Source organism: Marmota marmota, unplaced genomic scaffold, assembly GCF_001458135.2.
Source record: "Marmota marmota marmota unplaced genomic scaffold, marMar, whole genome shotgun sequence".
Classification (NCBI taxonomy): domain Eukaryota; kingdom Metazoa; phylum Chordata; class Mammalia; order Rodentia; family Sciuridae; genus Marmota; species Marmota marmota.
In genome coordinates, this window is record NW_025999900.1 from 43,095,102 (window position 1) to 43,107,096 (window position 11,995).

At 42.9% G+C, this 11,995-nt stretch overlaps 1 protein-coding gene across 2 annotated transcripts in view; it reads left to right on the plus strand.

Moving 5' to 3' along the window:
- Ift43 (intraflagellar transport 43) overlaps window positions 1-11,995 on the plus strand; it is an 81,266-nt gene that overhangs the window by 24,993 nt on the left and 44,278 nt on the right. The window contains exons 3-4 of one of the 2 annotated variants that reach the window (XM_048799053.1): window positions 1,464-1,550; window positions 3,727-3,791. In XM_048799053.1, the coding sequence (XP_048655010.1) occupies window positions 1,464-1,550; window positions 3,727-3,791 (152 nt within the window). The remainder of the gene's footprint in view (window positions 1-1,463; window positions 1,551-3,726; window positions 3,792-11,995) is intronic. The other variant, XM_015494213.2, reaches the window with a different exon arrangement.

Sequence of the window (11,995 nt, forward strand, 5' to 3'; positions counted from 1 at the left end):
TTTTTTTTTTTTTTTTTAGTTAGGACAGTGCCAGACTCCATAAAAAGGGAACAAAGTTGAACTCTAGGGAAGAGCCTTTATAATTTGGCAATAGTAATTAATTAAGCCTGCGTCATCCAGCCAGGGCATCTGTATGTAGACATGACAGAAACATTTCCAGTGTTTACAGAAACATTTCCAGGCCTAGGGCCCAGAATTCTAAACCATGAACGAACGGAAGGATTCCCCATCAGGAGATTGACATCTCCCTAGATGCCCCCGCCTCACTTTGCAGAGAGCTAAGTTCTGCTTCTCTCTCCCCATCTCCCCCTGCCTCAGTGCCCTCCTGAGGCTTACTGGCAGTGGGGTAGGGTAAGCAGAGAGGATCCCAGTAGTCTCTAGCATGTTTCGCTCAGGATTTTTTTGTACCTTTTCTGGGCTTCCTCTCCTAGGAGCTCTTGATGTTTGGGGGAAATGAAAATTAGCAGCCTACACAATTTTTATAATATTATGTCAACTCTTGAAGGCATCTGTCCTTAGTAAAGAAAACTTCTGATTTTAGAACTAGTTATTAAACTGTACCAGATATGAAGGAGTGACTTGTATGTGCTGAGCTTTTTGCAGCTGCCAGCACCATTTTGTAATGGGGAGAAAATGAAAGAAAATGTGGCTTTGTGTTTCCTAAGGCAGAGAGGACTTTCACTCACCCTCCAGTAGCCATGGCTTCCTAGGATTTGGTTCAAGGAGACAAAGCAGATCATTTTGGTTTTTAGACTCTTAGGGAGCTCTCTTAGTCAGTCACGTGACACCCATTAGTAGAGTAACTACAAGATCAGGCCAGACATAAAGGAGTCTTTCCTCGCCCCCCCCCACCCCCGAATGATTGCATATTTTACTACACATGGTCTACTCTGTCCCATGTGGGTATAAGTAATAATGATGGCAGTGATCATGGGAAAGCTAGAGCTCTTATTATGTGCCAGGCACTGTTTTAAGCTCTTAACATCGAGTCACTGATTGAATCCTCCCCAGTTTTAGGGGTTACTCGGTGCTCTTCCTCCATGCTGCCTAATCTTTTGCAATCCCGTCCCAGTTCAGTCTCTGCTCCTCCTGTTATCATTGTAACACACCCTACTATAGAAGGTAGAGGTGGTGTTAGGAGTCACACATGCCATCTCCTGTTGTGGACCCTTGGCATTGTATAGATTGGGACACTCCCCACATCGTGGCACCACGGATTTTACTTGGATTCCTCTGCCCTTCCCAACATCTGGAGCAAAGAGAAGAAGGCAGAGGATCCTGGTACTGGGAATCTAGTTCAGGAGCCACACACCCAGGTGTCAGTAAGTGAACGGGACTAGGGCTAAGGCGGATGTGCTTTCAGTTTGCACACTGAACACGTAAGAAAGATCAACACGCTCCCATTTTTCTCATTTCCCATTTTTTTCAAAACATGTAACATAGTTTTCATTTTCCCACTTCAGGTGTTCGTAGGAACAAAGAGAGAATTCTATACTGAGAGAGAAACAATAGCGCAACGCAATAATAATGGATGGCAGTGTCACTTAAAAGTAAGGAAGGAGACAGAAAGGGAGGGTGGGACCTGTGGCAAACTGCAGTACACGTGTCCTGCCTAGAGGGGGCAGCTCCTGCTCAACCCAAGCATTACTGGATATTCCAGTTTTTCACAAGCTGGAAAGTGACTTTTTTATGTGGAAATCTTCCATATTATAAAAGGTAGCTTAAATTTAAAACAAAAACAAAAAATTGTGTAGCCAAACAAAACATGGCTATCAATTTATGACATTACTTACATTATCACAAGATGGACCTATCCTTGGGTAAAGTATAGGATATTATTCACAAAAGCACAGGAAAGATAACTGCAGGCCAGACTCAGGGGATCTCAGTGTAGTTCAATTCACTTTATCATTTTGTCTCCCCAGCACTGTACCTTGTGCATTGGAAGAGTTCCAGACAGGGTCCTTGGATTCTGCCTACACCCAGCTCTGGCTTGTGGCATTCTTAGGTTATTCGGATTCTAGGGTCCTTTTAGTTCTAGTGTGAGCCACCTCGCCTCTGTGCTTCAGCTCCAGATTCCTGGGACAGGGAATCCAGCTGGTTCTGATTGAGTGTTGTACAGCCCTGACTCAGTCAGTTGTGCAAAAGTGAAGGGGAATTATGGGATAGAGGGCTTCCCCTTCCAGCCTATGGATGGAGGATTATGGAGTGACTAGGGAAGCAGTGGTATAATCAGTTAGTACATCTTAGAATTTCCCTCCTGCATGGTCAAACAGTAGCTGGTTTCCACTTCAATATTTGTATTGTTGCTGACGTATATGGGAGCCTTCAAGCAGCTCTTGTCTGCCTTTGGCATAGAGAGCTTCAGTTTGTTTTCTCTGAAGTGCGACTTACATTCCCAGAGGCTAAGTGGATGCAGGCATCCCAGGATTTGGATTCGCAACAGTGATTCCAGCAGGCTGCGGCTCAGGCAGCCTGTACACAGAGTACATGTACACAAGTACATGGAGCCTATCCTCGGCAGGCTGGAGCGCTACTTGAGAAGCAGGAAAAAAGACATATCTTGGTATAAAATTAAAATATCAAAAGTATAAAGGTGTTAAGGCACTTTGAAGGGGATATTCACTTTAAAAGTTCCAGGTGTGATTTTTAAGCCACTTTAAAAAAGAAGGCCTCTGTGACACACAGTGTAGTCCAGGGGTCAACAAACCATGTCCTTCCCTCCAAACCTGGCCCATTGCCTGTTTCTGTAAAGTGTTCTTGAACCTCAGCTACACTCCTTTGCATGCTTATTCCCTATGGCTGTTGTAGTTGCACCAGAAATCATGAGACCCACAAAATAAAAAAAATGTGTTTTTATAGCCCTTTGTAGAAAGTTCCCCCACTTCTCTTCAGTCCTTTTATCAGTGTACCTCCTTAGACTGAGAGCCACAGTTATAATTCTATAAATTTCTCAGAAAAAGAAAATTGACAATTTCAGAAACCAGTCTTGGGAAAATGCTGAGCAAGTCAAACTAGGCAATGTTCTTTCTTGTTTTACCCCCCTCAAGCGACTCAGTGGATTGGTGGTTGTGCCCTTGGTATTTTCAGTTAAAACGTGCTGGACAGGAATTCATGCACGTGGGTTTCTGAATGTGTCCATTCTAGGCAAATAGACTTTGAACCCACGAATTATGTTTATGTCTTCGAAGCAACGCTCAGTCATGTCTTTATTACTTTCATATGTACTCTACCATTTAATTCCTTATTGCTGACCATTTTGGTTGTTTCCAACTATACATTGAAGCAGCATTCATGTTCCTCTGATTATTTCCTTGGGATAAATTCCTGGGATTAGAATCACTGGCTAAGAAAACAGGAGCAGCCTGGAGCAGACCTCAGTGTTACAGTTAGTCTGTGCTTGGTATACATAGGGCCCTGGGTTCCAGCCCCAGTGTACACACACAAGTGTGAGCATTTTTAAGTCTTTCAGTGCACATCTGAGAATTGTCCTCCATGAACCCTGTGCCAGTTTATCTATCCACCAGGAAGCTCTGAAAACACCCAGATTTTCATAGTAAATTAGAAAGCTTACTATATATTTTTATTCATATACATTTTATTTTTGTATTTTTTTCTCAGGGAAGTGCTTTGATATGCTGACTGTTGGTTTAGATGACCTGAACCTCAGCCACATTTGAATGTGCACATCGAGTGACTGTCATTTTGGCTTCTCTTTCATCACAGGCTCCCCCTCCCAAGCCTCCTCGCAGGCTGGGCGGCTGGGCGGATGATTCCATGAAGGCGTCAAAGTGAGTACCAGCAACTCCTGGGGGTGGGTGGCAGTGGGCCGGTGGGACGGGGGTGTCACTCCTATGTTGTTGCTTTATTTTTTTGTAGCAGCTTTATTGAGATAGTATCAATTCACATACCAATCATTCACGCATCACAGAGTGCAATGTGATCATTCTTCGAAGAAGCATAGAGTTGTGCAACCATCATCACAGTTAATTTTAGAACATTTTTATCACACCACTTAAGAAACCCTGTATCTGGTAGTAGTCAATTTCCATGTCCCCCACGCCCCCAACCTCCCAGCCCTTGGCAGTATCAACTTCTGACTCTGATTTGCCTGTTCTGGACATTTCTTATCAATAGAATCATACAGTCTGTGGTTCTTTTTATGCCTTGCCTCCCTCTAGGCATAATGTTTTCAAAGTTCATTCATATGGTAGCATTCTGTGTTCTTGACTTTCTAAGCAGAATGGAATTGCCTGTTAGTTATTGTGGGTGAATTCTGTAGTTTGTCCACCCCACACTGTTCATTCACAGAGAATGGTACAGGTGTACTGCCGCAGTCCGGCTGCAGCAGAATAACTGGGGGATGACGAGCAACTTGTGTAGATTGATACAGCAGGAGTAGGAGCCGTTTATTGTAGGACAGGAGTGGTATATATACATTCCATATAGCTTATCTTAATTAGCATAAACTAGATACATCAGTCAACCAATAAGGAACCTCCGCACTTAATGGCTCGCTGGCTTTACTTCACAAACCACTCCGTCTGGCATTTTGCCAGGCGCCATCCAGACTTGTTTACAGACTCTAACAATTCTCTGGAAAAATACCAGGAGCCATCCTGACTTGTTTACAGACTCTAACAGTGTACCACCACCCTGCCTAGAAGATGTCTTGTGTTTACTGTAAGCTGTTGCTGCAAGCAGCACAAGTATTGATGCTATGACCATCCAGTATTATCTCATCGACCTATCTTCTTGCTTCAGAGTTCCTGGGAAGAATAATCTAATGTCAGAGTGAACATGGCAGCACTATCTGAGCAGCATGGGGCTTGCATTGTGGGGCTGAGGATGCAGATTCCATTATCACATAGCTGGATGGTGTTGAGCAAGGTGTTTACCATTGCTGAGCCTCTGGATGGACGTACTAGTGCTCCCTATGTAAGGATAAGGATAAGTATAAGGGATAAGGATTGAAGAAAATTATATATGCAGTGAGAATGTGGCTTAGCCTTCCGGCCTTTCTACTGCTTATACCAGAGGCTGATCTCTTGTTCTGTGTAGAGAGATGGCAGAGTGTGGTGGTTGAGAGGCGCAGGTTTTGGAACCAGACTGTATGGTTTTAAATCCTGTCTGTGCCATTTGTTATCTCAGAGACCTTGAACAAGTGTTTTAACCTATTTGGCCTCAATTTCTTCATCCCTCCAATGAGTTGCAGGACCTTCTACAGAAGGATCTGTTTGGGAGAAGCAATACCAGGTCAAGAAAAGCAAAGGTTATTTGAGTATCAGGAATCTTCCTTAACTGCAAGTTCCATTAAGAGCCTTAAGAATAGGCGTATCACTTTGCCAAAGTCTTAGCTTTTGGTGTTAAGGATTGGACATAACTATGAATGAGATACTCTGGAGCTACTATAAGCATCTGGGAACGCTCGTGACCTAGAGTGGCACCCGGCCCTCTTGGACCATCTAGAATGAATATCCATGTCTCTGAAATAATTTCAGAATCTTTGTTTTGAGTGAGGAGAGAGCAGTCCTCCAACTTGCTTCCACATGTCCTTCCTGCATTCCTCCCACCCTCAAAAGGGCAGGATTTGCCTGCTGATCAAGATGTGGCAGTTATCATCTCTCCTGTTTTCCCCACAGGAAGCAGCATCACAATAAGTTTAAAACTGTGGACATCTGGTTCAGACTCACCTAGGTTAAAATTCAGGTTTCAGCACTTAGCTACCTGTATAAACTTGGGGAAATTACTTACCCCTATAAAGTAGCAATAATAATACATTTTGGGAAGAGTTATTCTGAGGCTTGAACATATGATAGAGGAAAAGCACTAAGTGTGATGCTAGTACCTGTGATTAACAGTGGTGCATAAGAAGGTAATAATGCAGGCCTCTGAGCTCTGCAACTGTAAACATGGAAGTGTCGTATAACGTGGTTCTAGAGAGTGGCCTCTAGAATATGACATGATGGCTGCTACCTTTAGCCACTTCTGTTAGCCTCTGTGGATTTTTAGGGATTTTAGAGCAGGTAGCTTCCAGACTGAACAGGTTTCCACTGCGGTGAGTCTTTGTGATTCCTTGTGGTTTAATCCATCTCTTAGTTTACCTGGGCCAGTCTGACACCAAGAATGCTTTGTGAAGGCTGAGACTTTTTCTGGTCCTTGCCTTTCGTCCCATTTTATAGATGCAATGAGTGCAGTCATAGGTTCCTATGAGTTGGAGGGAACCAGTCTAAATGTCTGTTGGTTCAGAGTCCAGTTCTAAAGGCAAGATTACATATCATGTTGGTCCTTAATCCCTTGCACTAAGTCTTAAATGAAAGGTAAGCCAAAAAAAACTTTTTACCGCATCATTGGGATTCTTTCCACATCAGTTTCTCTTATGATATACACAGGAATATATTTTATTTTTCTCAAAGAACAGACATTAAATTTCTTTCCAGTTGTCGCTTTCAAAATAGCACTATTAAAATTTTGTTCCTGTTCTTTCTACCCTTTCCCCTTACTTCCTCCAGCACCTCTCCTCTACTTTTCCCCCCTAAACCATTTGAAAGTAAGTTGTAGATGTCATGACATTTTACCTCCAAATATTTCAGCATGCATCTCTTAGGATTCAGAACATTCTCCAGATAATCACAGTATCATGAACTCATCTAGGTCATTGCATTAGTGATTTAATAATATTTGATACATAGTTTATATTTAAATTTCCCCATTTCCCCACCAAAGTGTCGTTTATGGGTCCTGGACCCAGTCAGAGTTCATACATTGTATTTGGTGCTTGTCTCTAGTCTCTCTTGACCTCAGCGCAGCCCCTAGCTTCAGCACGATGTTGCGCTTTTGAGGAATGCAGGCCAGCTGACTTGTAGCGTGTCTCACACTCTGCATTTCTCTAAATTGTTCATGACTAGATTCAAGTTGAAGGTTTTTGGCAAGAATGAGTGATACTGCGTGCTTCTTGGCATATCAAACTGGTTCTTTATTGGTGTTGCTGAGTTTGATAACTTGGCTTAGGTGGTGACCTTGAGAACTCTCCAGTGTGAAGTTTTCTTTTTTTTTTTTTCCTTTATGATAATTAGTAATCACTGTGGGGTGCCGCTTTGAATTCTGTTCTCTACAATCTTTCACCTAGTGGTTTTAGTATCCATTCATGTGAGTCAGTCAAAGATTGCAAAATGTTAATTTTCTAATTCCATCATTTATTCTATATCAATTACAGGGTTTTTTTGTTTTGTTTTTGTTTTTTAATAAAGAAGAGCTTTCAGGCTGGGGATGTGGCTCAAGCGGTAGCGCGCTCGCCTGGCATGCGTGCGGCCCGGGTTCGATCCTCAGCACCACATACAAACAAAGATGTTGTGTCCGCCAAAAAACTAATAAATAAATTAAAAAATAAATAAATAAATAAAGAAGAGCTTTCATTATTCTCTCCGAATTACCTTTTTTTTTTTTTTAAATTGTAGACCCATGGATTTTATTGTTATTCATTGTGTTGTAGTTCATTTCCATCATTTTTTTCCCATAATAATAATGATTAATGCTCAGATTGTCCCAGGTTAACCAGGGAACTCCTTCAGGGTGGCCTTTATTCCTTTGCTATTCCTTATTAGTGTTTGAGCACCTGCTTGCTTTCTGCTACAGTAGTCATATTCCAAACTTACTTTGTATTTTCTTTGTCTAGTCCTTGAGTCAGCCACTGCTCCAAAGAGCATTGGCCCCTTTGGTGGAGAACACTTTTAGAATTCAAGACCTGAGCACACACTGCTCATTGCTCTTGGGACAGCATTGCTTCTAGGCTCCTTCAGTGAACAGAGCTGGGAAACACATTTTTGAAAATAGGCTCTGTCCTTTCACACACTTGAAGTAGTTTTGTAATTACATCACTAATGAAATACCAATAAAAACCTCTAAGTAAAGCTCAAGATTTCTTTGCAGTTCTTCATGTCCTTAAAATATAGCACACTAGAGGTTTAGATGCTGCTTTCAGAAGTTACTTGAATTCTTTCTCATTTGGATTAAGAGCTCAAATTTTAATACACAGTTAGGTTTACATAGTTGTTTAATTGACTTTTGCATATGTAAAACACTTACATGGATCAGAAATGGAGATTATGTACCAAGGTGTCCTCAGTCTTGCTCACGCCCTTCTTCCCTCTACCTGGTTCCCATCCATCCGCTGTGAGTAATCTCTTTATAAGTTTCTGGTGTTTCTTCCTATACTTTTTTTTTTTCAAAAGTAAACATATATACATATGTAAGTTTTCAGATTCTTTCTTCTTTATTTCTATATATCAGAAAGTGGCAAACTATTGCCCACAAGCTTCCTGCCATTTTTTTTTTTTTTTAATCAGAGAAGTTTCTTTGGAACACAACCATATCCTTTCATTTTTGAAATTCACATCTCTGATCCATGTGGAATTTATTCTGGTATATGGTATGAGGTGTGGATCCAGTTTTTTCTTTTTCTGAGTGACTGTGTCCCAGCCCTGATGATTTTTTTCTTTTTAATAATCTGTGTTTCCTTTAGTGATCTGAGAAGCCACCCCTGTCATAGTCTAAATCACTGTATAAATCATGAGTCTACTTTTTGGCTTGTTCTGTTCTGTGGTCTTTCTGTGTATTCATATGATATATTGAGTCCCACACTATGTTCTTTTTATAACATACACTAATTTTTAGTGTTAAGGAAAAAACAGAACTCTCAAATGCAGTTCTCATACTAGTGAGAATCTTAGAAGCCACATCTTTCTAAGTTATTAGGAGGTTTTAGTGTTTGGAATATCTAGAATTCACTTTGAAATATAGACTAAGACAAATTCTGTGTCAAAGAAAACAAAGATTGTCACAAGTTTTTATTCCTCGGTGAAAACATTAAAGATTTTTTTAGATCAAATCAGCTTCCTCTTGGAACTAGATGCTTTTCCTTTGCATGTGCTATTTCCCAAGGTGTTCCCTTGTTTGCCACCTCAGTCTGGGGCCTGTTCTGACCCCTCTAGAGTTGGAGGCCCTGGGGAATGGAGCTGAAGGAGAGGGAACCAGACCTGGGGGAGAGAGAAAGGAAGGTAGTCTGCATGTGTTTTGTCTCAGCCTGTCTGTTTTGGGCACTCAGACCTCCCTTCTCTCTCAACACTCACTCTGTGTGATCTCAGCCAGTCTCAGGTTTAACTGTCAACTTAACACTGATGACTCCAAAATTTGTTTCATCAGAACAGACCACAGTCTGAGAGGCCAGGCAGGGAACACCTTGGAAACGGCACATGAGAAAGAAAAGCATTTTACTCCAAGAGGAAACTGAATGATCCAGGAAAAAACTTTAGTGTTTTCACTGAGGAATAAACTTGTGATGTTTCCACTTGAATTTAAGCCTAAGGTATCCAGATTGGTCCTCTTAATTTCCACCCCGGTCCCCCACCCCCAAACTATACCTCCACAGTCTCTCAACTCTGAGTAAACAGTGACTCCATCTATCTAGTTACTGAGACCATAAACCTTGGACTCATCCTGAGCCGGGGTGAGTGAGGTAATCACTAAGCCCAAGTGGGACCTGGAGGAGAAGATAGAGATCAAGCTGCATGACTTCTGATGAGCAGAGAGGACAGGAGAACATTCTGGTTTAAGATCTGGTGTTGGGGGATGGTGACCTTATTTTCACTCTCAGAAAGTGCACACGGGAAGATAGTGTACCCACCTCAAACCTTTTTTGGATGATAATGGTACTCTGTGCTAGGCACCTGTCTTAGCTGCTATAACATATTACTGTATAGTGGAAGCTTAAAAGCAAACATTTACTTTTCGCTGTTCTAAAGGCTGAAAGACTAATATCAGGGTGCAGCAGCACAGTGGTGATTTTGGCGACAGACCTCTTCCTGGTTCTGACCTTACATGGTCTTTTCTTGGTACCTATACATGGGGGGAGAGATCTGGTGTCTCTTCCGCTTCTCCATCATGGGAACTGTACCCTTATGACCTTATCTAAACCTAATCACTTCCCAAAAGTCCCATCTCCAAACACCATCACATTGGGGTTAGGATTTCAACAAAAGAATTTAGGGGGGACCAGACACAACATTCATTCTACAGCAGTGCAGGTAGGCCCCATTCAACTCTGCCAGTGTCTTTAAGGAAAGTAAGACTTAAAGAGAGGTCTCCAGTTCTGTTGTCACAGTGGGAAGTGGGGAGACTGATCATGGATCTGGATGAGAAGCTCATAGCCTAGAAATGCGAGTTTCCCGGACACCTTTGCTTTATTTGTGTAGCACTCTCTGAGAGAGCACTGGGCATTTGTCGGCCATCTCACTGGCTGGAGATCATGGGTGCCAGGACTCTTATGTTTGCCCCAGACACAAGGAAAGGCTGAATTCAGGAAAGGCTCGGGACCTGGAATCACCAACTGTCCTTTCTCCTGGCACCAGGGTAATAGCTGTGCCAAAGATTCTGTCTTGGAGGCAGCTGTCCTTGGCATTGAAGTTGCCTGATTTGGGACACTTACAATTGATGGGTCACTGACTTGGCCATGGGGACTAGAGCTGAATGAGAGGGAACCAGACTTGGTAGTGAGAGGAGGGAAAGGTAGTCTGATTAAGTTTTGTCTCAAAGTGTCTGTTTTTGGGTTTGTCCCTGCATTGATCTGCAAGGGAATGAGGCAAGTAATGGCCCCTCGGGGACTTTGAGGACTTTGCTCTCAATGTCAGCCGTCATTTTCAATCACCCTCTCCCTCCCAGCCATTAATTTTGGCCCAGGATCATGGGGACTTGTCCATCTATCACTCCTAATTGACACTAAATGATCTGTCAGTTTATTGATGAACGGCAGGAGTGGAATTGTCACAATATATTTTACTTTCTAACAACTCCTCCTGACAATTTTACCTTGTCCATCTCACTCTCCTCACATAAATCTCCATTGGCCGCTCATTCCTCCTCATGGGCTGTTCTGGTGCCAGCCACTTCCACACCATCTGCACGTGTCAAGGACATCAAGATGGCGGGAGAACTGCCAGTGCTAGTCCCGAGGTTACCCCCCTTCCCTCCTCCTCCTCCTCTCTTTCTCTCTCTCTCTCTTTTTTTAATGGCATAGATGTTCCAAGAATACTAAAGGGCTTCTGTCCTCTCCATCTATGTCATTGCCATGTCAGAACCTGTACCTTCTCGTTAGCAGCAAGTAGTTAATTCTTATTAGGCTACAAAAGTGTGAAAGGCAAACCTCAGTGAGCAGGAGGGCTCCCAGCTCTGAGAGCAAGTGGCCAACACGTACTTTGTCCTCTTACACCAGCTCCGTCGCAGGCTGTCCATCCCCACAGAGGCTGGACTCTTAGGAAGGTGTCACAGGGGGAGGTCACTGGAGCTTCCCCTTCGATGAGCCACACACTGCACATGAGCGCAGGAGTGCCCAGATGCGGGCACCGTCTACCCTGGGCCCATTTGGTCATGCCTAGTGCTGCCAGGACCCCCGGGCTGGTTCGCTCTGCCCGTGAGAAGTCTCGCCCATCACCCTGGTTCACCATTTAACTGTTATTTGTAAGGGCTCCATGACTTGAAAGATGGGGAATAACGCAGCTAAACGTATGTGAGGCTGCATCGTTATTTAGTCTTAAGAAGATGTACGGATGGAGGTGAAAGATCCATCATCCTCTGTGAGGCCAGTGGTGAGTGGAGGAGCCTGACAGTGTTGAACGATGTCATTGATCTCCTCCCTCCTTCCTTTAACACGGGAGGTAATTTCTGTTAATTGATAAGGACTGTTTTTGTTTATTAACCACTGTGCCATTATCATACCTACCAAGATTAATAATAATTCCTTAATGTCATGTGATACCCAGGTCCTGTTCAGTTACTTTCATCGTCTCAAAGATGTCTGTCAAGTTGAGCTGCAAAAAGGACAAATCAAGGTCCGCGTGTTGGCTCGAGTTGTGATCTGCCTTCACGTGCTCTCTGTATCCTCCAGCACTCACGGCTGCCTGTGTCCCCATGCCATTGATTTTTTTTTTTTTTTTTTTTTTTT